This window comes from Mirounga angustirostris, unplaced genomic scaffold (assembly GCF_029215605.1).
Source record: "Mirounga angustirostris isolate CCGP_5_RB_7025 unplaced genomic scaffold, mMirAng1.0.hap1 SCAF_6, whole genome shotgun sequence".
NCBI classification, from domain to species: domain Eukaryota; kingdom Metazoa; phylum Chordata; class Mammalia; order Carnivora; family Phocidae; genus Mirounga; species Mirounga angustirostris.
In genome coordinates, this window is record NW_026991714.1 from 31474805 (window position 1) to 31502557 (window position 27753).

A 27753-nucleotide genomic window follows, 5' to 3' on the forward strand; every position below is an offset into this window, starting at 1 on the left:
ACTGCTAACAACTGAAAATGCTATCTGACCTTTCTTTAAAATTTACTGACAATCATTCAAATATAAACAAATTTTAATTGCATTAATCGACTTATTCTAGCTATATGAGAAAAGTTTTACACTGTGTATACTCTATTAACAACAAATACATTCTAAAATTTATCCTGAACAAAAAGAAGATTGATTTTCAGAAGTTCTACATTATGTTTAAGAGAGTCAAAAAATTCTGCTAACATGCTATTAAGGAATATATGACTAAATTAATTAATAACTTCCCTTTTATCAGAACAAGTCATATGCAGACTTTTTTCAACATTCAGTAGCACAATTTCTTTTTTTTTTTTTTTAAAGATTTTATTTATTTATTTGAGACAGAGAGAATGAGAGAGACAGAGAGCACATGAGAGGGGGGAGGGTCAGAGGGAGAAGCAGGCTCCCCGCGAGCAGGGAGCCCGGAGCCCGATGCGGGACTCGATCCCGGGACTCCAGGATCATGACCTGAGCCGAAGGCAGTTGTTTAACCAACTGAGCCACCCAGGCGCCCCAGTAGCACAATTTCTGCAAAGACTTGAATTAAGAAAAACAATAGCACTACCGAGGCATCTGTTTATATGGTTAGAGTGGGTTACTGGTTTTTTTTGTTTGTTTCATTTTGTTTTAAACAAGGAAGGCAGAGCAAAACCAGTCAAAGGTCAAACACTCTGTTTCACAACTTACCTCACTAACTAAGACCACTTAACTTCTCTTTTTGTTCACTTTCCTCACCTCTAAGATGCAGGGATGAGAAAGAGATGATTTCTGACATCATTTTGCTCTAAATTCTGCAGCACTCATAAAAACCCTACAAAAATCCATATGGAAAGTGAAATGGAAAGAAGTAATATATTCCTTTTTAAAACTATTACATAAGACAGCTGAGCGAAGTGTTTTAAGCCAGAGAGTACAAACAGGCAAATTCAGTTTAGAAATGTTGCTTTTTCTCTCTTAGAATTAAAGCAAACTGCAGAAAAGAAGCTTTGAACCTGCCTTGTTGGGAACTTTAAAAGGACATGAGTCACCTTATACCTCAGTTTGATTTAAAAAAAAAAAATACAGATACACACAACTTCGGGCAATAAGAATTAATTTTCATTCTCTCCATACTCTTCAGTCCAGAAATTATGTTGGCAGACTTCAAAGAGAGAACCCCAATGTATTTAATTTTAAAGAGGTTAATACAGAATGGCTGAGCGGTAGACTAATATTTTTTCTGCAAAAGACAATTCTAAAATAAAATTTGTCATATTTTAAATGCACCTGATGACATTTAAGAGCTTTAATAATGCGGACGGAGAAAAACCCAGGAAATTGTATTGTTACTGTTAGTCAGCTCTAGGCACTGTGTTAAATGCATTGCATATATTATCTGGCTGAACTTTTAACAAATGTTTAGCGGGTCCCTACTACAGGGCACAGACTGTTCTAGGTGCTGGGGAGATAGAAGTAAACAGAGTAAGTCCTGACCTCATGGGGCTCATGCACTAGTGAAATGAGGACTACTATGTAGCCTTAGGAGATGTTACTACTGTTACCTTGTTTTAGTGTCCAAATCTTTTTTTTTTTAAGATTTTATTTATGTATTTGACAGAGCGAGACACAGTGAGAGAGGGAACACAAGCAGGGGGAGTGGGAGAGGGAGAAGCAGGCTTCCCGCAGAGCAGGGAGCCCGATGCGGGACGCAATCCCAGGACCCTGGGATCATGACCTGAGCCGAAGGCAGATGCTTAACAACTGAGCCAGCCAGGCGCCCCTCTACTGTTACCTTGTTTTAGAGAAGAGGCTTTGGGAGTTCAGCTAATTTGCCAGAGATCACAAAATGGGTAAATTGTGGACTTAGAATTCAAACCAGGTAGTTCTGTCCCTTGCATTTAAATAGACGGTTATTCCATTAAAACTCTCTACTGTGAAATATAACTAAACAATAACAATAACAATAACAAAATTCTGTATCCTTCCAAATTAAGAAACAGAGAAATCTTCTAAAAGTCAGGATGTACATATGAAAAGCCAGGAATAAGGGCCTGGGCTCAATGGGCTCCATGTGGAAATTATGCTCTTTGCAGCTACTCTGTTTTAAATACATACTCATTACAGTTGACAGAGAGGTTAAATGTGCACGGTTTAAAATTAGATAATAGCTTCTTCCTGGAGCCATTACTTAAGTCTAGAAAGGGCTGAAAGTTAAAAATAAATCAGTGCAAGTAGCCTATAGCACTGACTGAACATATGCTGCCTTTCCGGCCCCAACCCACCTTGGACTATGACGGGGAATAAGCCAAAGAAAGCTCCACAGAGAGGTGCTAGGGAAAGGTGTGGGGAAAACCAGTATGTGACCACAGGTGGCACTTGGCACCAAAAATGAAACTGTTTTAATGCCTGGTTCAGGAACACTAATTTCCCAAGTTGAAATCAGAAGCTATATCACACTTGGAAATAGTGTGGGGAACATGAATTGTACACTCAAGAGACTCCAGTGTGAAAATGCTGATATCTGGTTTGAGTGATGGCCATGCATTTACTCTTCTGGTAATATCACAAAATCTGAGAACCATTTGTCTCATTGTGGAAGGTAAAGAGGGTTCAAACAATCTTATAACAACAACAAAAACAACAATTTCCCCCCAAGGGGTTTCAAATATTATCTAGCACAAGGATCAGTATCAGAGAGTCCTAGTTTTGTTTTTTGGGGTTTTTTTAATCTATGCCATTCTCAGGATGTACAACAAACACACGTAATAGCTAAAGTCACACACGTACATGCAAAAAGAAAATTCTCCATCTTTCCTCTTCGGGGGGACATTATGAAAACAAGTAAAATGGAAATTGAAACATTATTAATCTAACTATTCTCATTTTTCTCCTTTCCAGCAGTCAGACAGGAAACACTTCATTGTGTATAATAAATGCAACTCTGATGCAAACAGATTTGCTTAAATAGCAGCTAACTACCCCCAATTACTTATATACACCTTTGGAGTATATAATGTGTTTAGATTTTATAGAAGATTAGCTTTTCTAATTAAGTACTGTTAAGATTACTTTTTATCTCCTATATTCTAGTCCGTGAAGGAGTAAACCACTCAAGAAGCAGGACTGGAACTCAGGAGAGAAGTCCCTTGAGAATTAAATAAACTTTTGTTAAAACACACACACACATAAAACAAAACAAAAAAGTGCCAATAAACTAACAATAACGACAGAGAGAACTTGTCTGCAAAATTTGTATTATGCCAAGTATGGTATATTCTTCCCTAAAAAGCAAATTTATATCACAATGCAATAAAACACCTATGAAGTTTATAATAAAAATGTGAAATTTTAATGTCAAAGTATCTGTCCAAAAAAGAAAGTGCTTAGTTTAATGCAAACTTTCATTAAACCTGACTTTTAAACAACTTCACTTTATGAAGTCTTTAAAGGAGGACAGAACAAACTCTCCATAAAGTCTACTTAAATAGTGGTAAGCAAAATTCTGTCCCCCATAACCTTTGCCCTCTGGTGCCATACCTGTATATGCTATGTTACCTGGAGAAAGTGACTTTGCAGATGTAAGATTACGGGTTTTAAAATAGAGATTATCCTAGATTATCAGAGGGAATGGGTAGGAGAGATTTGAAGTGTGAGAGGAATTCTTCCCACCATTGTTGGCTGTAGAGATGGAAAAAAAGGGTTTAAGCCACTAAATTTATAGTAGTTTATTAGGACAGTAATAGAAAACAAATACAAATGTGTTAATGATTCATGCATTGCGTGGGAGAGTGGAACATTCAATTCAATGTGCTGAGAACCAGTTATGTACCAAGAACTACACTAGGCAATGGGGGGCTAAAGAGAGAAGCATATATGGTTTGAAAAATGTTTGACCCCTAAAAGCTTACTGGATTATTTTGGGATGGGATGAGTTATGTTTTGGGGAGTTTTTTAGAGGGGGAGGGAAGTAGAAGCCAATACATTTACCATAAGAAGAGTAAAAGAATAAATTGTGGTCTTTTGTAATTTAAATGAATTCTGGCTTGTTCATTAATTGATATGACACTAATCTAGGTAACCAAACTACCTTAATGTTGAATTAGAGATATAACAATAGAAAACAGTTCATGTGCTACGTGGCACTTAACCCATAGCTGGTATTTGAACCTTGATTAAGTAATAGTTGTTATTATAAATTTTTTAAATTGACCAAAATAAGGTCCCTGTCACAAATACATCCAGCAGGGATTAACTACAGAGTTACTGATCAAGAGAAACATCACTAGGGATCAATACTCTGGTAAACCTCATGAATTATTCTGATTTTAAAAATTATTTCTCTAAAAGAAAAATAATCCTAATCCCAATCCTAATAATAATCTCTCTTCAGAATTTCCTTTTAGGATGATTAAAATTCCCTAAGGCTATCTACGGCTACTTCTTCATTCACCACTACCACACATTCCCATTGAGAGAGTTAATTATGCTTTAGTTGCAACAGCAACAAATATATCACAAAAATAAACAAGTAGGGAAAAAATACAAAACAAACAATAGAAAAAATAAATCAGGTAATTTTTGCTTCATCTCATGGCCATGGACAATGCTCACATTTATTATTTCTGGTTCTCCTCTTCCCTAACACATGGAAGTTATGCTACCCCTTGAGATAGGTAAGGTCGTGAGACTTGTTTTGGACAATAAAACATGAATGGGCATAATCTGTGTTACAAAGAAGTAGAATGGGTTTAATTCAGAGCCAGGAAGTGATTGGCCATGTTCTTTTACCCTCATAAGATCACAAAAACTTATGTTGATATGAAGATAACTCAAGACTGAAGCTGCCTGAAATGCCAAGTTGCCACATGGAGAGAGGGTAGCTACCCTAGAGAGCCACACGAGGCCCACAATGGACTTCGGGTGACCAGACAGAATACACTTTAGTGCCAAGCAACTGAGATTTTGGTATTGTTCCTTACTGCAGCATAATCTAACCCACACTATTACTAATATACTCAGTTAAATCCATCTTCTGATGTGTAGCCTGTCTCTATGCCCATTCATTATTTAATCAATGCTTATTATCTATTATGTGCAATGCCCTCTTCTAGGTGTTTGGAACACATCAGGAAACCAAAAACACAAAGATCCCTTTCTTCATAAAGGTTAAATTTTAGCTGGAGGAGAGAGACAAAAAGTACAAAGCATAACAAATAAATTATATAGCATACTGGAAGATAAGAAGTCCTAATGAGAAAAGAAAAATTATACAAAGTAAGGATCAGGAATTCTAGGGATGGAAGAGGAGCGGAAGTCAGGTTCAGTATTAGAGAATCTCAGTTTCCTACTTTATAACAGCCACTCTACCTAGTTACAGAACATTGAGGAACAAGGAGAAAATGTGCTTTAAAACTGCTTGTAAATTATACATTGCTATATACATATTCGTTCTTACTGCTGTTGCTATTTCATAGCAGTAGAGGATTCCTCTGGGTCATTATTACAGGAAATAAGGGTAGTATGATATGATTTTACTAAAAATCATGTATTTGGGATACATAAAAATTATTATGTGTATTCTGCTGTATTTTTAAATATTCAAAGGTAAAGATACTTGATCCCTTGGCAAGTTGCCTCTGGGTCAGAATATCTGCTGAAAAAAGAATTTAGAGTAAGTTAAGAAAGAGTGTAAAAGAAGTATATTCTGTGTTTTGTGATGTGAGAAAAATGTACCCTGATTGCCATGTTCCTATTTCACAGGTTTTGGTCCAACTGTAGTTTTCAGTTAGAAAAGCCACTTCCTTAGAAATATTACCCAAAGTTGCTGGTAGACAGAATGGCTGTAAAGAAAGACCTCAATATTCTAGAGGTCTATTTCCTGTTTATTTCTGAATCTTGGAGCATCAAGAGCAGTCAAGTCCAGGAGAGAGGGCAAACTCTGCTCTCATATGTGAATTCCTAGACAATGTACAGAACAGAACAAGGTAATTGTAGACGGAAATAAAAACAACAAATAAAACATTAATAGAGTAGGAGAACATGCCACAAGGTACTGATATGGTGAAAAAATCAGTTTTGTTGGGAAAGTAAGCCCAGAGTAGGAAGCCACAAACCCACTCACTATCTCCTAGGTACAGTCCATTTACCTCTCTGTGCCTTAGTTCTTAGGACTCTAGAATGGGAATAATCCATACCCACAGCTCACATATCTTGGGAAGGGTCTTAGGGAATGGAAGGATTTGCAAGTTGTACAGAACCACCATGCATATTACTACCCACCTCCAGAAACACAGAGAACACTGTAAATGACTAATTTATGATAGATCAACTGACCTAATAACCAAACAGCAAGTCAGGAGAATGTCTAAAAGTAGGTAGAAAAAGGGGAATCTGTCTTTAAGTAAATGGAACAGCATGAAAACACTGTAGGGGTGCCTGGGTAGCTCAGTCAGTTAAGCATCTGCCTTCAGCTCAGGTCATGATCTCAGGGTCTTGGGATCAAGCCCACAGCGGGCTCCCTGCTCAGCAGGGAGTCTGCTTCTTCCTCTCCCTCTGCTCCTCTCCCCAGCTTGTGCTCATGCACTCTCTCTCTCAAAATAAATAAATAAAATCATAAAAAAAAAAAAAAGAAAGCATTGTAAACACAGTGTTTTCCAAACTGCAGGTCATTACCAATTAATGAGCTGTAAAATAATTTAGTGGGTTGCAACTAGCATTATTTTCAGTAAAATAAAATAGAACAGACAATATAGTCATAATGTAAAGCACTGTTACATGAAACTTTTGCTTCAATTATATATGGTTATGTTCCTGTGGGGTCACAATGCTGCTGGGTCATTGTCAAGAAGTGTAAAAGCCACTTACCTAGACTGTAAAGAAGTTTGAGCCAAGGGAGACAGATGTGTCCTGAATTAAATTTTAAGATATTGACATACATATATAGGCATATATAGAGAGAGAGACATACATATATATATATATATATATATGTATAGGATTTTCTAAGACACCTATAACATTTATAAGGTTGACAATATAAAAAAAAAAAATGGCAAGATTCACAGGGATATACATAATCTTACAATTAGTCTCCCTAGTAACACCCTCTGTCCAAATCAATACAAAAGCACTAAATGAAGATCTGACTTAACATAAATTCATGTACCAAAAAAAAAAGGAGGAGGGGGACAAAAACAAAGGAACTGTCTAGATCATAGATTATAGGCAGTGACGAACTTTCTGTTCTACGGGCTAATGAGTTCATGCGGTATCTCTGCTCAGTTTGGGGTAGCACATCCTAAGAGGCTCTCAGAGACAAAGGAAGGCAACCACCGGACACAGAAGAACCTGAAAACAGCAGACAATACTGGGCATGATTATCCTGAAGGAGACGAAAGAGGCTCATGGCTGCAGTCTTCACAGCATATCGTGTTGCTCTCCAACTACAGCCTTGCAGAAGCTCGCCACAGCACTTGGAATGAGATGTGAACTTTTCCCACATCTGCCTAAGACCCTTCCTTCACCCCGCTCCAGCAAACTTTCTACAGACAGAGCTGATCCTGTGTGTGCCCCTTTGTGTAAACTGCCCTTCAGTCAGCCTGAGACACTGTTCCCTAGGTCCTGTGTAGCTGGTTCTTCTGCATCCTGACCTCAGTTCAAACATCACCTCCTCACCGAGGCCTTATCTGACCATTGTCCCTTCTAACATAATTCTCCTCCTAGTCACGCTCTGTCACATGGCTAACAAATAAAAAAACGAAGACATAAGATGATTATCTATTCCCTCCCCCAACAAGATAAGATCTGTGAAGATGGCTGGTCTTGTTTGGGCTTGTTCCTGGTCCCTAGAATAGCACATGCATAAGAAAGGTACTAAAACTAACAGAACAATAAACAGTACATAAATTCCTTCTCCTTCTTCCCCTCTTCCTTTTTCTACATCCAACACCACCTTCATGTTCACCTAAGCAAATTAACAGCACATTACGGTGAACAAAAACACCTTTATGTTCATGTATTATTAGAGATAATTGTATTATTAGAGATTAGGGCACAACATAGAATAGTTATTATCCACATTTCTATTTTTATAAATTGGCAACTGAAAAGTGAGAAAAGTTAATAAATGGCTTGATCAAAGTCCTACAGTACAAAGGACATGTAAATCCAGATGTCTTCCATTTTCTCCAAAACATCATGCTATTTCTCACATTCAGAACAAAGCAAGAGGAAAAACATGGCTGGCACATGAGGGAGGGCTGTGTAGTCAATGGCAAAAATGGAAAGTAGAAGACCTCAAACTCTAGAGGACCCTGACTACTCAGCTAAGGACTTTGCATGATATTCTTAAGGCAACAGGGAACCATCAAGGATTTGGGGGAAAGTGACATAATCAGATGCTCTCTTTTAGGAAGATAACTCTGCTGGGAATATATACAGTTGATTTTTTAAAAATACTAGAAACAAGGGAGAATATTTTCCCAGTTTAAACATAAAGTCACTATGGATTAAGGAAGAGGGAACAGAAAAGAGACTGTGATTCAAAGTATGTGGTGGGAGCAGGGAGGGAGTAGAAGGAAAAGTGAAGGCCTCTGAGAATTTTTTTTCTATGCTGAGGATTTAAACATTGTTTGAACATCCAGCAACATCAGATTTTATTTTTAAGCCTATTCCTTGTTGACATACTTTTAATTAAGAAAAATAGTTCTGAAAACACTACAAATGTGACCACCTGTACAACTTTATTCACTACAAAAAATGTGAGAACTATAGATTCTATTGCATGTTGATTTGTTATCACGAAATGAAATAATACAAATAAGTAATGCAAAATGAATAGACAATTGAAAAATTCAAAGGCTTGCCAATCTTTTAAGGATTGTTAAAAATACAAAAATTTTGGAGTATGGGTTCCTAATAGGGAATCAAAATAAGTAAAAACAGTATCCTTTACTTCATTTCTGAATAGTAATATATATTTTGGAAAAAAGAAAATGTAAGTGTAAAATTGTAGCAAGGTGTTTTTAAAATCCTATTAATTTTTACCTTTTTGAACTAAATTCCTAAAAACATCTTCTTTACAAACTTAAATGAAATTGGGCTCCAAGATCAACTTCATTTAACGTAAACTGAACTACATACAGATCTCACTTATTTGTAGTTTCATTAAAATTTAGACCTTCTCTGAGGATAATTCATGCCCTAAGATATTATTCTTAGTAAAATCAGAAAACAAATCAACACAGAATAAAATCTATAATTTTATCATATTTTCTATAAGCAAAATAAATTTGTATAGGTGCCACATTTTCAATTGCTTTTTGTAACCAAGTCTTAGAAGTAATCTTACAATTTGCTCTTAAAAATACATGACAATAACATATGAGGGTAATAATTCTTTAAAAGTAACATAAGTCAACAAACATAGTCTATGTCAGGTTTTATATCCTTGTTATTTTATACATATTCTTGATTGGCAGACAATTTTTCCCAATCCTTCTCAATAGGTTTTCTATTGGGTCCACCTAGCCATGGTAGGCCAGAGTTCAATCTTTAATTCTTGATGTTCACTACAGTTTGCTTACTGAACGTCAGTTTCAGACCATCAAAATCTACACTTCACAGAAAAGACAAGCAGGAATAAAAGAAATTTTCTTATTTTAAGAATTTTTTTTTTCAAAATAATATGGGAAAAAATACTTGTGAAAGAAATTATTTCCCTACCGATTCATCCATCACAGAAAGTGTCTCGTTGCCACTTCCTCACTGGCTGCGCTACAGGGAGTGTCTCAGAATGTTCTGTAATTATGTGCATCCCCGTTTATTTTATGTACCCACACACATATATACTTACATATATAACATAAAACCCACATGACCCTAAATAAACTGATTTAGATAAAACCTGATATTACAGAATTTCTTAATGAATTTACTCTCCATATCACATAATTTGGACTAACACATTACCTAAACTTGAAGATGCATGTTTGTCAACCCTGTTTAGAACTTTTGTACAGGGCAGTGGCAGGCAAGCTAAAGAAGTCCATTTCCAAAACCATTACAATCTTAGTTTCATTTGCTGGATAATTCAGGTGACTACAATATGCTCAGAGTGACAGTCTGCAAAGCAGCATTTAAAAAAATACACGTGTGTGCATGAGCATGGGTATGTACAGATGTGCGTGTGTGTGTGTGTGTCTGTAAGTGTGACAGCATTTCTAGGTAAACAAGTGACAGAATGTTGTTAAGACATTCAGGTGAGTAACAAAGTGAAAACATGTTACTTTTACTGTGAGAAATGACAATGACATGGAATAGTCTACGTTTTCTTCATAGAAATCTATTATTCGCATTGTAAGAGTTGTAACTTCCAAATAAAGCTTGTGAAAGTGCTACTAAAATTTATGCATTTCTTATAGACCTTCCTATCAAATCTTCTTAACCAGAAAAATTTGTAATGCTTCCTAAAAATAAATGTAAAGTGAAAGGGTAACAAGACAGTATTACTACTCAACATCAGTTTTAACTTTATTTTCTTAAAATAGTTGACAAAATTAAAACTCTGCAAAAAGGGTAAAGTATTGTCTTTCTATCACTCTTTAACCCAGGATCCAATATTTTGTCATTCAGCAAATAGTGATCAGGTGCCTACATAATGTGCCAGATACTGTTCTAGACATAAAAAAAATTAAATGACAGGTTCAAGGTCACACAGAGTCTTACTTAACAAAGCCAGAAAAACTTAAAAAAGTCTAGTCAAGCAATTCAGAGGCTCATTTCACTACTGTACTATTTAGTGTAACTCACTTATTCTTCACCAGGCCATTTTAAAGTTTTTTATTTCACATTTAAACACAATTTTATAAAAAAAAAAAAATTAATGGTTTTCAATGAAATTATGACACCAAAGATGGGGCACCATTAAAGTCAACTTATTTTATCTTCTTATTTTATTTTGGTTGTTACCGTTTCATCTGTTTTATATTTACAAGAAATGTGATTTCAAGAGTATTAAGAGAAGCTCTGTCACTCTCCTTAGGTTATTTGATTTAAAAATTATTTCTTCCTAGTAATTTCTATTGTTTGAAGTGGACAACTTTCCATCGTTAATATAATGTTGTAATAGCTACATTCAGTTCTATCTTATTTTTTTATTTTTTTAAGATTTTGTTTATTTATTTGACAGAGTGAGAGACAGCGAGAGAGGGAACACAAGCAGGAGGAGTGGGAGAGGGAGAAGCAGGCTTCCCACTGAGCAGGGAGCCCGATGCGGGGCTCAATCCCAGGACCCTGGGACCACGACCTGAGCCGAAGGCAGACGCTCAACGACTGAGCCACCCAGGTGCCCCTCAGTTCTATTTTAGATATAAGGGACACTGCCATATTATTAGTTCTAGAATGAATAAACTGCAGATATCTTCTATGTAATTTAGGGGAATATTTTTATCATTAGTTGTAGACCATCTTTAGGTTTTCCCCTCTGCAGTAATCACAACTATACGTGTTGTTTTAATAAATAAACATTTACAAATTTCTATGGTATTTTTAAATAGTCAGATGAAGTCCTCTTTCAAGATATGGTTTAATCATCATCATATCTCCATATTATCTCAATATTGTTAAATGAAGATTAGCATTTTTTTTTCCCAAATGTCTACCTGCGGTCAAATTAAGAGAAGGAGCCAACTGTCAGGTGAATGGACACATTATGTCTACTAGAGAGCGATAGGGATCGACTCAGGATCTGATGATTTTAAAAATAGTTGTCTTTAGAACTAAGAGCTGGCATATAATTAGTACATCCTTTATGCTGTTTTTCACCACACATGCACACATGCACGCACACACGCACGCACACAATAACTGAGTGAAATTATACTGTGTCTCTTACCTAAAGAATGTGCAGCTGTGGTTTTGGAGCTGAAAAACCGACCAAGCCCAAGATCCCCAAGTTTGACCACTCCAGTGGCTGTAATGAACACATTAGCTGGTTTTATATCTGTGAACAGATAAAGGAATCAGGTGAAAGATGATGTCAGCTTAGGTATTTTCAAGGGATTAAAATACTTTTCATGACAGAATTTAAAATCTATCTTAAAAATGAAAGAAAGTCAGTTTGAATTTTGACCCAATTGTTTTATTTTGAATAATTTTGATATATTATCCTCATTATTTCTGAGTTCTCAGTCCTCTGCTAGAGAAATAATCAATGCAGCATGATGGAGATTGCTACTAATTTTCATTTAAAATGCATTTTCAAATAAACTTTTGTGAAATTCAAAGCACAAAATAAATTTATGCCCATTTATATCAACATTAAATATCTTATTCAACATTAATTTATTGATACATTTATATAAAATATAAAATCATAACTCTATTATGAACATAATTATTTATTTAGATGACCTTAGAAATCATAATTGCTTAAATAAACTGTATTGAAATTTTTCAGACCCCAAAATCGGAGGATCAATTCCTAAGTGATGTCATCTCTGCATGCTATGCCCAACTCTTTGATTGACAATCAAGAATATATTAAGAGCTAATGTTAAAAATTAAGAAACAAAGTGGCCCTAATATACGCTGTTCGTTTGACAAAGGAATCTTCCTTACGCACATTCAATTGCTTTCCTGCCCCTTTTCTTTTTTTAAGCTACCAACATAATCAGTAAGATGCTCAGAAGAGGAGCAGAACAATAATTCTCATTCTTATTTAAAACAAGTAGGGCTTTAGTTAAAGGTTTTCATCCTAGTAAACGATAATTTGGAAATAAATTAGCTGAGAATGCATGATATAGGCCATGACTGGAAAGTATTTATTCTTAAATTGCCTAATAACCTGCATCATTTAAAACAACATTAGAAATTATTTGTGATTTTTATCCTACCTCTATGCATGACTCGTCGAGAATGCATGTGTTCCAAAGCACTGCAGAGTTGAACAAAGTACTTCCAAACAGTCCTTTCAGGAATTAGCCTCTTTTGTTTCTTAAAATGCTTTTTAAAAAATTAAAAATAGGAATTATTAGGAATTAAAATATCTTAAGACTAGATTCTGACATGCAAAATGCCTTAAGTCAGAAAAACATTTCCTTTTATCTATCTATTGCCAACTAAAAAGCATATGATTTCCCACAGTGAATGATTCCAAGAATTTTACCTGACATATTAGCTTAAATTTCTCACTATTATATCTGAAGTTAGCACACACCATATAATTCTACATCTTTGTGATGTCCAATATTTCAAAAAATTAACATCTACGTAAAATAATATCCTATCCTAAAAGAATGATGTCAAATTTCATTTTAAGGAAACCCAGGATAAAATAGTCTGGAAACCTGAAGGTAATTATGTTCATTAAAAGACAATTCTTCTCCTGACAGAAGGTTTCACTATAGAATTCCTTTTAAATATTGAACCACCCTGGTGATTTGAAATATCAGTTAATTTATTAAAAATTTTAAAAAAGAGATTTATGTAAAAAGTTTTCATGAATATTTCTATTGCACATTATAAGAAACCTGTACTTTGAATGGATGAATCCAAACTTCATGGAAGAAAAACATTATAGGAAGGTCTGGGCAAAGAGCTGAGCACCAACAAACGAGTTGGGAAAGAGTGGGCCATCATGCATAAGACCGCAATCACCAAAGGAACTGCAAAACCAGAGGTATATATTTATGCCCATTTTCCTATATTACATTTGCTAGGAGAATATACTTCCTTCAAGAACAAAGTTCTTAGTTTCCTAAAATTTGTAAAGATTACATAAAAATTATTTTTCTAAAACTGCAATTGGTTTCCTATTTAACAATATTTATAAATGACCAACATGAAATACTACATTTAAACAAGTTTTTATGACATTTTCTGATAATTTTAACTTTTTAAATATACAAATAGTTATTAACAGATATCAACATTTAAATGGGTACTGTAGTGCATTTTTTTCTGGAAATGTTTTTGGAAGTTCAACTGATTCGATTTGTTATTGCAAATGGAGAAACTGTAATTCAGATAACTCCAAAACAAGTTTCTCTGTCAATTTTTTACCCTTGTGACCAGTTGAGGGCAGGCTGAAAGGAAAAACAACACAGGGAAATCTGATGATATCCCTACTTCATACTTAGCAAAAGATTATATCCACTGTCTCATATGTACTCAATATACCAAAAGGATAAATCTTTAAGGAAAAGCCAATAACTTTAGGTTAATGTTTATTATAACACATATTATAGAAATGAACTTAGTAATTTCAATGGCTATTAACATCAGTAGCAAAAAGCAAATAACAATTAGATGACCAGGTAATTAAAAAGCAAAAAAGGGTATTACACAAATGCTGAAAGCCTCCCATATCATGTTTCAATATTAAGTATTTTTAATTGCAGACTGTGTCAACATCACTTTTCATTCTAAGGGGGCCATGCTGCAAAATCAGTTCTATACACATAATTTTCTTACAGATTTGGAATGAGTCCAAATAAAGCCTGTCTATGTGCTCTCCCTGACGCTGGATTAGCATATCAGAAGACTGTTTGATGTCAACAGGAAGATGGGGACCAGGTTTCTTTTCATTCAAAAATAAATACACTGCATCATGTAAGCATCAGACCATGAAAGGAAAATTTTATGCTTTAATATAGATTCTGGAATCATCATAATCATAATTAATTTGGCAGCTTACTTTTTAAAGTCTCATTATTTAAAAAATAAATCACATATATAGGAAAAAGGCAAATGAAAAAAATGGCCCTCAAAATGCACATTAGGGAAAATGTTATCAGACCAAGACGGTCTGATCATTTTCACGTTTTTATATTCTTTGAGACTGTCTCTTTGAACAACAAATTGAAGATGAAGACAATAAATTGACATCAATATAATGCTACCTAGACAGAATGACCTGGCAAAAATGTGTGTCCAAATTAGTAACAGGTTTCTGAAGAATTATTTCATGAATTTGATTTGCTCATAAAAGAAATCAGAGGCAGCTTCATTATGTCACTGGTATCTCACAATATGTTTTATCTATTTCACCACATGCAGTTTTCCACCACTTCTTATGTGTAGGGTTGTTTTTTTTTTTTTTTTTTATCAAAACCAATACTTATGATGAGAAAAGCCTGTCTGTTCTGATGGTGGCACTGTTGGCCATCTCTTAAAAAGAGGATGAACAGAAAAAAGGCAATGAAAATTTGAATCCTTTCTACTACTGGTAAAATTTATATTAGCATTACAGGGCAGAAACTTCCATAATGCCAAAGTATTAAAAAAAAAAAATCTTTTCTTGAAATTTATTGTAATATACACATATCTGTTAATTCTTTAGTCAAATAGCATTACCGTTCAAAAATCCTACTTTTCTCTAAAAAAGACAGACCTATATAACTATTTAGCACTAGATTAGGAAAAAAATCTAATGCCAACATAAATAAAAAATGCACATATATTTGTCATGTGGTAAGTTTTTAATAAAGCAAGAAATAATGTAGCCAAAGTTTTTAAAGGTTAGTATCAATAAACATTTATGTGAAAAGGAAGATTGTACAATATGGCACTTTACTATATTTATGTTATAAAATAGAACTTCAAGTTTTTTTAACCTGAAAATAAAATATCTAAAAATTTACAAAGAGGCAGAAATTGGTACTCAGGTATACCTGATCACTTAGAATTAACTTTTATTTAGTCTTTTTTAAAAAATAGGCTAGTCTTTTCACTACACAAAGCTTCAAATACTGTTTACTTAAAAATCTATTTACTATCTACATCAACATCATTCAAGTAAACACTGAACATTATTCAAATTCAAGAAACAGATGTATCAAATAGTCAATGTACATATAAAACATCAGAATATATTATATTCTCACTTAAGTGTAAGGTGAAATTCAGCATACCTGGTAAAATACAGCCACACTGTCACTTAAGCGATGTATATACGTATGTATTAATATAAAAGAGGACAGCTAAGGCAAGTTGCTTCCATTTGAAGATGCCGGAAAACAGTCATACCTTTTAAAAAAAAAAATCATCTAACCTCCTCCTCCAAATTAAATACCCAAGACCAAATCCAATTATATATTGGACAACTCAGTATTTAAGGACCAGTTTTTGGACTGAACTAGATCACTTGGTTCCTGCACTCTAGATCATCACTCCAAATGGAACATATATATTACTTATTTCTTACTTCTAAGTAACATACACATTTCTTATTTCTAAGTTTTGCAATTCTAACATTCCTCCTCAAGAAATTTTGGGAAAAGCTTCAATGATATTGCCTATAATAAACTCATCCACAGAGAAAAAAAACAAAAAAATTTATTACTGTTTTATTTAAAAAAATTAATTTCCATGGTGTTTCAAAATATTTTTTGGTATGTTATTCAGACCAAACACCTAGAACAAGCAGGGCTGGCTTCATGAGCATGCAGCCTACGTGGTCACACAGGGCACTATGTTTAGCTTAATGCTCTGTTGTTGCCATCCTGAAATTCTCAACAATTTTACAATGAAGGACCCACAGTTATGTAGCTGGTCCTGGGAACAATATACACAGAATCTTTTAGAAATGTACTGCTGTAGTTAAAACAAAGACAAAAAGCAGCAAATGTGATCCCCAGTATGCAAGGCATTCCTGAAGAAGATTAGGAAAAAAGATAATTAAATAATGAGAAATTACGAAGTAATAAGAGAACTAGAATTAAAAGCACCTGCTCCATCTCTTCCAAGTATCTAACAAGAGGAAGTAAATAATTTATGTTAAATATAAGGGCATATTTCCTGCTTAGGAATGTTGTCAGATGTTTAATGTGCCACTAACACAATCTAGTTTATCACCTTTTATAAAGACCTGATTACGAGCCTTGACATAACTGGTTGTGTTACCTTGAGCATGTCACTTAACCTTGGTAGACCGCAGTTTCCTCTCTATATTGAACAGAGTTTGGAGATGAGCTATAAGGTCCCCAGTGCCTCCAAAATAAAATCTATGGTTCTACAATCTCAAGTACAAATAAAACTTACAATTTAAGAAATGCCTACTTGGCACATTTTCACACATAAAGATAATGCTACTTTACTGGTATGTCCTATCCTTTAAATCTCCAGTTAGTAAAAACAAAGCAAATAATAATAGTAATACCTCAGAGATCCCCATAGGTCCAGTTAATACTATAAATGATCTTCACATGAGATGACAGGTAGTTAGAGAAACTTGCAATAGGTCAAACATTTATCATCAGAAGGGATGTTATGTTCCCAAACATATCTCTGTAATTATAATGCATTTTCATAAGACTACATTTTGCAGTGGTTGTTTCAGAGAAATTCAATGCACAGAGACTGGGTGATGGAAAGGATGGGATGCTTCTGAAAGTGTAACTGATGGTTCTAAGTGCGATTTGTATTATATATTAATCTTTCTGCAGAAACATTTTTCTTCTGAAGGTATAAGGAGGTCTCAACAGACTAAATCTCACAAATACTTGCTATACACAATTTTGAGAATATATAAATGTGCAAAATAGTTATGCCTCAATTAGAATTTTGGTTTTGTAATACTAATTTTGCAGGATGTGAATATTTTCACTCTTGGCACTCTGAATAAAATTCAGCAACCTGAAGTCACTCTAGAAGGTATGATGTGGAAGAAGGTGTGACTGGCAGCCATGAGACCACTGAAAATACTTATCACTGGCATCTGAGTTTATCCACTTTGATAAAATATTTCCCATGCAAGCTCCACTTGTCTTTTTCCTTTCATGTAATGTTGGAAAACCCACTAAGAGTATTCAGCTGTTTCTGGATTATAATTTTATAGAATATCAGTATAATCTATTCATTCCCCCATATCAAAATTATATGGGTTATTGAGGAAGCTGAAATATGTTTCATCTTAGGGTAAGAAGGGTAAAGATTTTTCTCTGAGCAATTAAGCGTTGGGGAAAAAAACCCTTAAGTTATTTAGCAAACAAGAAAAATAAGCTCATATAAAGTCACAATGTTTTTCCCCCAGAGAAGTTGCCTTCAGAACATTAGCACATTGATATTGAGGAAACTTAGGACATTAAAAAAATCAATAAAAAATAGATGAATGCATCAGAATTACTACAAGGAATAATTCCTGCATTGCTGTCACATGGATAATTTTTAAGAGAAGCTTCCATGTTGTTAAAACTAATAGAGAAGATACTTGGAAATCTTTAAGATGTCTTCTCTGCTGCATCAGAGTACTAAAGACAGAAAGAGTGAGACACAAAAGCAGAAAGTTAATCTTCAGGAAGACACAAGGTCACAAAGATAAACGGAAACATTTGCCTCTTTAATACATTCTTTCTGGTTCTGTTTTACGAGACATTGGTAAGATAGTTGGAAAGATATTTCAATATTCTTAATGGACAAGGGAAACACAGCAGAACAATAATGAGACAGTAAAAGTCTCTTGGCAGAAATCCATTTAGGGGGAAAAAAAAAAAGGACAGGAGTCTGTGTATCTCATTTTTACTTAACTGCCACAGCTCTCCCAGTACTACTGCTCGTGATATTATAGTTTTTTTAAAGGCAGCTTTAGATCAGTATTACCTTAAAACGTAAAGAGCAAGACATCCTTTGAAAATTATCTTCTAATTATCCCAAGTTCAAAAGTTATACATCACCTTTAGTTATGCTCACAGAATTACATAATGGCCATTAGGATATATAATTTTTAATTTACTAAAATCCCTAAGTTCTATACTACTTTACTATTAAGCTACTTAAGTATCAAAGAAAACCCAGGTGATATTTTATCAGTAACACTGCTTTTATACAAATAATTCTGTATAACACACCTACGCATATATACCAATATAGACATAAATCTATATGGATACACAAACACATGGTTGTTCATGCAATATGAGTAGGTAACTATGTACATATACATATGTATATAATATTCAATTCTGTATGGATTTTTGTCAGATAGTGCCACTGATTTGTAACCTTAAACTTCCAAATAATTCTAAGGTCATAACATAGACAACAATCTTATACAAAAGACTCAGAGGGAAACAGCCCACATTTGGAATCACTGGCAATTCTCATAGTTGCCTGGCTTGGATGATACATTTTATGCCAGATGCTGAAATGGAAAGTGTAGGTGTCCTTGTAAACTATAAATCAGAGTTATCCAAGATAGATGGTACCACTGGGAAGATTTTAATTCTTTAAGGATTCAAAGGTCAAAAGTGTAAAAGACATTTCAAAATGATTTTATTTCCAGTCTAGCCTCTAAATTTGGATAAGTAAAAATAAAAATGTGTCTGCAAATGTAAAAAACAACCACATCAAAAAGGTGAACAAGATTTATAAGTTCTAATATTTGGAGATAATAATTATCTTTAAAACACTGTTAATATTTTAGTTAATATATCAAAGCCTGTGGTATGCAGAACTGTAGGACAAACTTCACCCCCCCCAAATCCCCAAGTTCTATATATAATTCCCTCCCTTTATGTGTAAGTTGGGTTGTGAATATGATGAATTATCATTCCTCTATCATGTTGTCTTATATGGCAGGAAGGATTTTGCTGATGTAATTAAGGCTCCAAATCAGCTGCTTTTGGGTTAACCAAAAAGGAGACTATCCAGGGTAGGCGTGGCCTAACCTGGTAAGCCCTTCAAAAAAGTTAAGAGATTCAAAGCCAGAGAGACTTGACTGCTGGCCTCAAGGTAACAAACTGCAAGGCTATGTAGAGGGCCATGTGGCAGGGAACAGCAGGAGACCTCTAGGACCCAAGGATTGTCCCCAGCTGATAACCACAAAGACAGTAGGGACTTAACTCATGTAACTGCAAGGACCTGAATGCTTCTAGCCAACCAGCAAACAAGGAAGAAAATCGTATCCTCAGATGAAATCACAGCCCCAGCTGGCACCTTCATTTCAGTCTTCGAAGAACTTGAGCAGAGAACCCACTAACTAGTATGTGAACTCACTGACCCGTATAAACAGTGAGATAATAAATTCGTGTTGTTTTAAGTTGTGAACTTTGTGATAATTAGCAATAAAAGAAAAATACAATGTGCATTTCTAAACACAATAAAAAATCAACATATAAAATTAACTTTATGTGTAAAGGAAAGGAGTCTTAAGGTTTCTCCAAATTTAAAGGGAATGCCATACAAGGGGTAACAATGCAGAAAATACAAGTTGCATATTAAAGAAGACAGCATATATCTAAATATATTAAGAAAAGATAGCTTAGTTCAGGAACAAGACAAAGATGCCCACTCTCACCACTCCTATTCAACATCGTAGAAGTCCTGGCCAGAGCAATCAGACAAGAGAAAGAAATAAAAGGTATCAGAATTGGAAAGGAAGAAGGAAGAAGTAAAATAGTCTCTATTTGTAGATGATATGATTTTATATACACAGAAAATCCTAAAGACACAACCAAAAAAACATTAATTCTAATCAATGAATTCCGTAAAGTTACAGGAAACAAAATTAATGTACAAAAATCAATAGTGTTTCTATATACTAACAATAAGTTATCTGAAAAAGAAATAAAGAAAATGATCCTATAGCACCAAAACCAATAAAATACTTAGGAACAAACTTAATCAAGGAGTTTTCTATTCTAAAAATGGTAAGACATTGATGAAAGAAATCAAAGGAGGCACTAAAACAAATGGAAAAGTATCCTGTGTTCAGAGTGGGAAGAATTTTAAATTGTTAAAATGTCAATACTACCATAAGCCATCTAGAGATTCAAGGCAATCCCTATCAGGATTCCAATGGCTTTTTTTTTTTATGGAAAGAAAAAATAATTCTAAAACTTGTATAGAACCACAAAAGACCCCAAATAGCAAAAGCGTAAGCAATCCTAAGAAAGAATAACAAAGTGGCAGAGGCATCATACTTCTTGATTTCAAGCTATACTATAAAGCTATAGTAATCAAAACAGTATGGTAACCTGCGTTGGTGGTATAGTGGTGAGCATAGCAGCCTTCCAAAACAGTATGGTACTGTCATAAAAACAAACAGATCAATGAAGCAGAATTGACAGCCCAGAAATAAACCCAAGCATGTACAGTCAACTAAATACTGGACAAGGGAGCTAAAAATACTCAATGGAGAAAAAATAGTCTCCTCAATAAATGGTGCTGAGAAAAGTGGATATTCACATGTAAAAGAATGAAACTAGAATGAAACCATTAAAACCATGAAACTCCTTAAAAAAAAAAAATAGGAACAAACCTTGACATGGGTCTTGACAGCAATTGTTTTGACACCTAAAGCGTAAGCAGCAACAACAAAATAAACAAGGGTCACCATATTAAACTAAAAAGCTTCAGAAGAAATCATCAACAAAGCAAAAAGGCAACCTATGGAATGGGAAAAAAAAAAACTGCAAACCATACACCTGATAAGGCATTAATATCCAAAATATATAAAGAACATATCTCAATAGCAAATAGTAATAATAATAACAATAATAATAATGATGCAATTAAAAAATGGGCAAAGACCTAAATAGACATTTGCCAAAGAAAATACATGAATGGCCAACAGGTACATGAAAAGATGCTCAGCAACACTAGTCATTAGAGAAATGCAAATCAAAATCACAATGAGATATTGCCTCATGCCTGTCAGAATAGCCATCATCAAAAAAACAAAAGATAACAAATGCTAGCATGGAACTCTTGTACAGTGTCAGTGGGACTGTAAACTGGTACAACCACTATGGAAAACAGTAAGGAGGATCCCTAAAAAATTAAAAATGGGACTACCATATGATCCAGCAATTTCACTTCCAGGAATATATCCACAAGAAATGAAAACACTAGGGGTGCCTGGGTGGCTCAGTTGGTTAAGCGACTGCCTTCGGCTCAGGTCATGATCCTGGAGTCCCGGGATCAAGTCCCGCATCGGGCTCCCTGCTCAGCAGGGAGTCTGCTTCTCCCTCTGACCCTCCTCCCTCTCATGTTCTCTGTCTCTCTCTCTCTCAAATAAATAAATAAAATCTTTAAAAAAAAAAAAAAAGAAATGAAAACACTAGCTCAAAAAGATATCTGGCACCCCAATGTTCACAGCAGCATTATTTACAATACCCAAGACATGGAAACCACATAAATGACCACTGACAGATGAATGAAAAAAAGAAGTTGTCGTGTATATATATATACACACACACACATACAATAGAACATTATTCAGCCATTAAAAAAAAAAAAAACAAGGAAAACCTGTCATTTGCAATAACAGGGATAAACCTTGAGGGCATTATAAGCTAGACAGAGAAAGGCAAACGTTGTGCTGTATAATTTTACTTATATGTGGAATTTAACACACACATACAGACTCATAAAAAAAGGTCAGATTTGTGGTCTCCAGAGACAGAGGGTGGGCAGAGGGGGGATTGGAGGAAGGTGGTCAGAGGTTACAACATAAATAAGTACTGGGATGGAATGTACAACATGATGACTCCAAATAATACTACTGAATGGAAAGTTGTTATAAGAGTAAATCCTAAGAGTTGTCATCATAAGACTTTTTATTGTATCTTTGAGATGACAGACACTAAACTTATTGTGGTAATCATTTCACAATATAACCATAATACTGTTCACCTTACACTTACAGTAATGTATGTTAATTATATCTCAATAAAACTAGGGGGAAAAAGAGCCTTAACTTATTATTTGGAATTGTGCCAAACTCTTGACACAAAATAGATATCCATTTAAATCAGTAATCCATATTTCACTAAAAAAAGTTTCCAAGTATAATGTTGACCTACTTTTTAGCCAGTGTGCTGTGGTATGAAAATCTTTTGGCAGATAGCAAACTTCTACATTTCCCCCTAAGAGATTTATTACATTGGGTTATATTGTATTTTATTGACATTTTAGCAGAATAAAAGTTTTTACAAATATAATGTTAAAGATATGCACTTTTTTCTTTTGTCTCAAACTGACTTTTTAAGAGGTAATTATAAATATAAGAAATTGTAAATAGTTCAATGAATAAACTATACATTAGAAAAATGGGCTATGAATGACAGATGTTGGCAGGGATGCGGAGAAAGGGGAACCCTCCTACACTGTTGGTGAGAATGCAAGCTGGTGCAGCCACTCTGGAAAACAGTATGGAGGTTCCTCAAAAAGTTGAAAATAGAGCTACCATATGATCCAGCAACTGCACTACTGGGTATTTACCCCAAAGATACAAATGTAGGGATCTGAAGGGGTACATGCACCCCGATGTTTATAGCAGCAATGTCCACAATAGCCAAACTGCGGAAAGAGCCAAGATGTCCATCGACAGATGAATGGATAGAGAAGATGTGGTATATATATATATGGAATATTATGCAGCCATCAAAAGGAATGAGATCTTGCCATTTGCAACGACGTGGATGGAACTGGAGGGTATTATGCTGAGCGAAATAAGTCAATCAGAGAAAGACATATATCATATATCATACCTCCTCCTCACTGATAGGAGGAATTCTTAATCTCAGGAAACAAAGTGAGGGTTACTGGAGTGGTGGGGGGTGGGAGGGATGGGGTGGCTGGGTGATAGACATTGGGGAGGGTATGTGCTATGGTGAGCACTGTGAATTGTGTAAGACTGTTGAATCACAGACCTGTACCTCTGAAACAAATAATACATTATATGTTTAAAAAAAAAAAAAAGAAGAAGAAGAAGATAGCAGGAGGGGAAGAATGAAGGGGGGGAAATCAGAGGGGGAGACGAACCATGAGAGACTATGGACTCTGAGAAACAAACTGAGGGTTCTAGAGGGAAGGGGGGTGGGAGGATGGGTTAGCCTGGTGATGGGTATTAAAGAGGGCACGTTCTGCATGGAGCACTGGGTGTTATACGCAAACAATGAATCATGGAACACTACATCAAAAACTAATGATGTAGGGGCGCCTGGGTGGCTCAGTCGTTAAGCGTCTGCCTTCGGCTCAGGTCATGATCACAGGGTCCTGGGATCGAGCCCTGCATCGGGCTCCCTGCTCCGTGGGGAGCCTGCTTCTCCCTCTCCCACTCCCCCTGCTTATGTTCCCTCTCTTGCTGTGTCTCTCTCTGTCAAATAAATAAATAAAATCTTTAAAAAAAAACAAAAACAAACTAATGATGTAATGTATAGTGACTAACATAACATAATAAAAAAAAAGAATAAAAATTTAAAAATAAAATAAAATAAAGAAAAATGGGCTATGAAAATTTTAAATACATTTTAGCAATATTTCTATTGATACCTAAAAAAAAGAAAACAAAGCTTTTGTTTATACCTTTCTGAGATTTGTCTCTCGTCTTCTCTAACACTAAGTCTAAGTCTCTATCACCAAATTTGCTTCTTGATGTTCAAAGAGTGAAATAAACAGTATTAATAAGGCATACTGCAAAATGGAGCATCTATTGGTCCAATTTGGGGTATGATAAAGAAAATACGAAGTATACAAATCACAACTTGATAAACTGAAATTTTTAAGAGTCTATTTTCCTTTAAAATTCTGATTTCTGATGATAAAGAAGTAGATGATGAAAAATTCTAGATTTCCTTTTATCCTAAAACTCATCTGGGAAGTATTTCATCTGACCACAGCCTCAGGTATTCCTTTGTCACTAATTAGAGAAATACTGAATATTTCAACTATAAATTGCTTAATTATATTTGTCAGCTTGCTCTAAACCAATTAATTATTTACTTGTAAAAATCTTTGATGCAATGCTATCCAGAGGTTCGTTTCTGGAATACAGACCAGGAGCTATATTTTCTCTTCTACCCCAATTAAGCTGAAGACTTGAGACAGTGAAATATACTGTTGTGATGCACTATGATTTACAATATTACTCACTATAAAGAAATGAATCATTTTCTTACAATTCAAGTATCTACTGCTGTCCTTTATAAAGCATTAAGTCACTGTCATGTTCCTTCATAAAAGAAGTTCCTATGACTTTTTTCTTAAAGTAGTCTCTTTTATAAAGAACAGCTTATAGCACAAATAAGAATGTTTAGACAAGAATTTTTGAAGTTCTTGGGGAAAAAAATACCTTTCCTGTATCAGCTCAGAACACCATCTTCTGTCTCGCCAGCATACCACTCAATATCTTAGCAACTCCCCGTAAGACCAGAATGAAACTGCAAGAAACAACCACCCATATTCACCTACTGGTCCCTGGAACAGAGAACATAGCAGAGGTAAAAAGAATCAACCTGGAATTGAAGGAAGGAAGGAAGAAAGGAAGGAAGGAAGGAAGGAAGGAAGGGAGGGAGGGAGGGAGGGAGGGAGGGAGGAAGAAAGGAGATAATCACCTTTTATGCACTCATTGACCACGTTTATTAATAGAGCTACTACTATGAGCCAGGCACCTCCCTAGAAACTGAAGGTGTCTACACCTTCTACAGCAGATATCTGTTGAGCATCTACTCTGTGCGGCCCACTGTCCTAAGCACTAGGGATTTGTGAGGTGACAAAACAAACTAAGATTTCTCCCTCTGAGAGCTTATATTCTGGATCACACAGGTTTAGTAAATCTTGGCAAACATCTTTACCATCAACAGGAAACTCAAGAAGGATTTAAAAAGAGGTCTTTCTTTTTTTTTTTTTCCTCCTTTCTCACCTCTCTTGAAAAGACTGATGGAGAAACAGGTGCTGGAAGGTTAGTTTAAAAGCTCCCGTTCTCTAGGTGAGAGATGATGGTACTTCACACTACAGGGAGAGAAATGGAAACAGAGCTGGGTGGAATATTTGAAAGTCATTTAAGAGAAAAATAAACTGAACTTGGTGACAGACTGAAGTGGGAGGTAAGGAGAGAGAAGTGTCAAAGAAGAGTCCTGGGCTCCAGCGTGCACGACTGGGCAGACAGGTGCTGAACTCAGGAAATGTGGGAGGAAGGTAGTCTGGGGAAGATAATGAATTTCTTTACAGGGGTGTTGAGCTAATCTGAATTCAGAATTAGAAGACAGCTCCAGACTAAAGATAAAACATTAGAAAACAAGCACACTGAAAGTAACTGAATCCATGGGCATGAATGACATCAACTACAAAGAGAGTATAAAGCAAAAAGGAAAAAAAAAAAAAGCCAGACCACAACTTTTAAAACTCCATCATGAAGGGCTAAGACAAAAGAATGACTCAGTTAAGAAGAATCAGAGCGTCCGGAGAGACAGGAAGGAAACAAGGCACGATGGGACTCAACAAACCAGTGGAGGAGTATTTTAAGGAGGAGGGTATGAAAAGCAGAGCCAAATGCAGCTGAGAGATCAAGTGGAGTGAGCACTGGAGGAAGCCCCCTGGATTTAATGATAGAGGTCATTCAAGAGCCATTTCTTGTGATGTTGGGAACAGGGTCAGGAGTGAGTGAGTGTCTGCAAAGAAAAAACAGAACCGGGACAGTAAGAAGGAAAAGGCAGGTGGGGGTGCAAGACTTAAGTCAGGAGGGTCTTCTTTCATCCCCTTACCTAAAACAGCAACACCCCTCTCTCCTCATTGTCCTTCTTTATTTATTATAAAGACATACATAAATGTCACCAGATATAAAAATAGTCTACTCATGTGAAACTTCTTAGTCAAACTTTCTTTTATGGACACTGGAATAACTTTCTGTTGTGGCCATTACGCTGAGACTATTCTAAGATCTGTAAGTCTGACAATATAACTTTCCACCTCTAGGAAGGCTCCAAGAGGATCTGGGAAATCTGACCCAGAATCTGGTGTATCTTGATGAGGTTGACTAAGGGCACCTACAGTAAAGGATAGGATCATGAAAGGCTTACACAATAATGTCTACTAGATAGGAAGGAAGAATGATATTACCAATTCTCTAAAGAACTACTTCAGTTCTATCTAAGTACAATAAATTGCTCTATAAACATGTAATTTACTAGCAATCACTTTTAAAAACTTTTAGAAAGTTTCCTAAGTAATCTTTTACATGATAGATACCTTCAAATTTTAGTCAGAAGCCCTAAGGATACTTTGAGAGTATAGTTATCAATCTATAACAGCACATTACTATTCATTACCAAACAGAATCTGTTGTTCTGAATGGATCTTACTATATCTACTGGGTCAGTTGATAAAAAAAATTCCTTGAAAATGTCAACTGATGGCAAGAGCCATTTAAAAGGGAACTGAGTTCATCACCACAATAAATATAAAAACACAGACAAATTTTTCCTCCCCCACTGGTCTAAGAAATCCGAATCTGCTAAAGATGCAGATCACAGGGCTTCTTCTATAAAGCACTCTGATCTTGCCCTAGTTTTCTCAAGTGGTGAAAGGACAGGAGTATTCTTCCAAGGCAAATGTTATGGGCTCAGGCATGCCTTGGCAATGGGCTAGGGACAGCAACGTCTAGGTGTGGAGGAACAATAGCAAAGAAAGAAAACTAGACTGGAAAAGAGCAAAAAACTGTAGAAGAGAATCAAAACCCCAAATCATCAACCTCTCAATCAGGGGCAAGACTTGATAACTGAAACTGTTTTTTATCTGCCTTCAGCTGGTATTTGCCCAATGAAGATTTGCTTTCTTTGCTTCCTACTATAAGTATTTAAACAACTCTTGCACTTAAAGTTTAAGCCAAGAATTGTATATTAGTTGTCTCTCTTATAAGGACAATTTACATTGGCTTTTATATGTCTCATCTTGATGGTTATTTTATAAATTTTGCATTTGTGTGTTTGCATTTCTTTTTAAAATTAAAACCACAAATTTTTTATT

The 27753-nt window shown here is 35.2% G+C and overlaps 1 protein-coding gene across 8 annotated transcripts in view; it reads right to left on the reverse strand.

Annotated features, from left to right (window-relative positions):
* NEK7 (NIMA related kinase 7) overlaps positions 1 to 27753 on the reverse strand; it is a 162827-nt gene that overhangs the window by 25979 nt on the left and 109095 nt on the right. For 7 of the 8 annotated variants that reach the window (XM_064594046.1, XM_064594048.1, XM_054507958.2 and 4 more), the window contains 2 exons: positions 12903 to 13011; positions 11903 to 12010 (listed from right to left, as the gene is read on the reverse strand). In XM_064594046.1, the coding sequence (XP_064450116.1) occupies positions 11903 to 12010; positions 12903 to 13011 (217 nt within the window). Of the gene's footprint in view, positions 1 to 11902; positions 12011 to 12902; positions 13012 to 15920; positions 16036 to 27753 lie in introns of those variants that run through there. The other variant, XR_010412246.1, reaches the window with a different exon arrangement.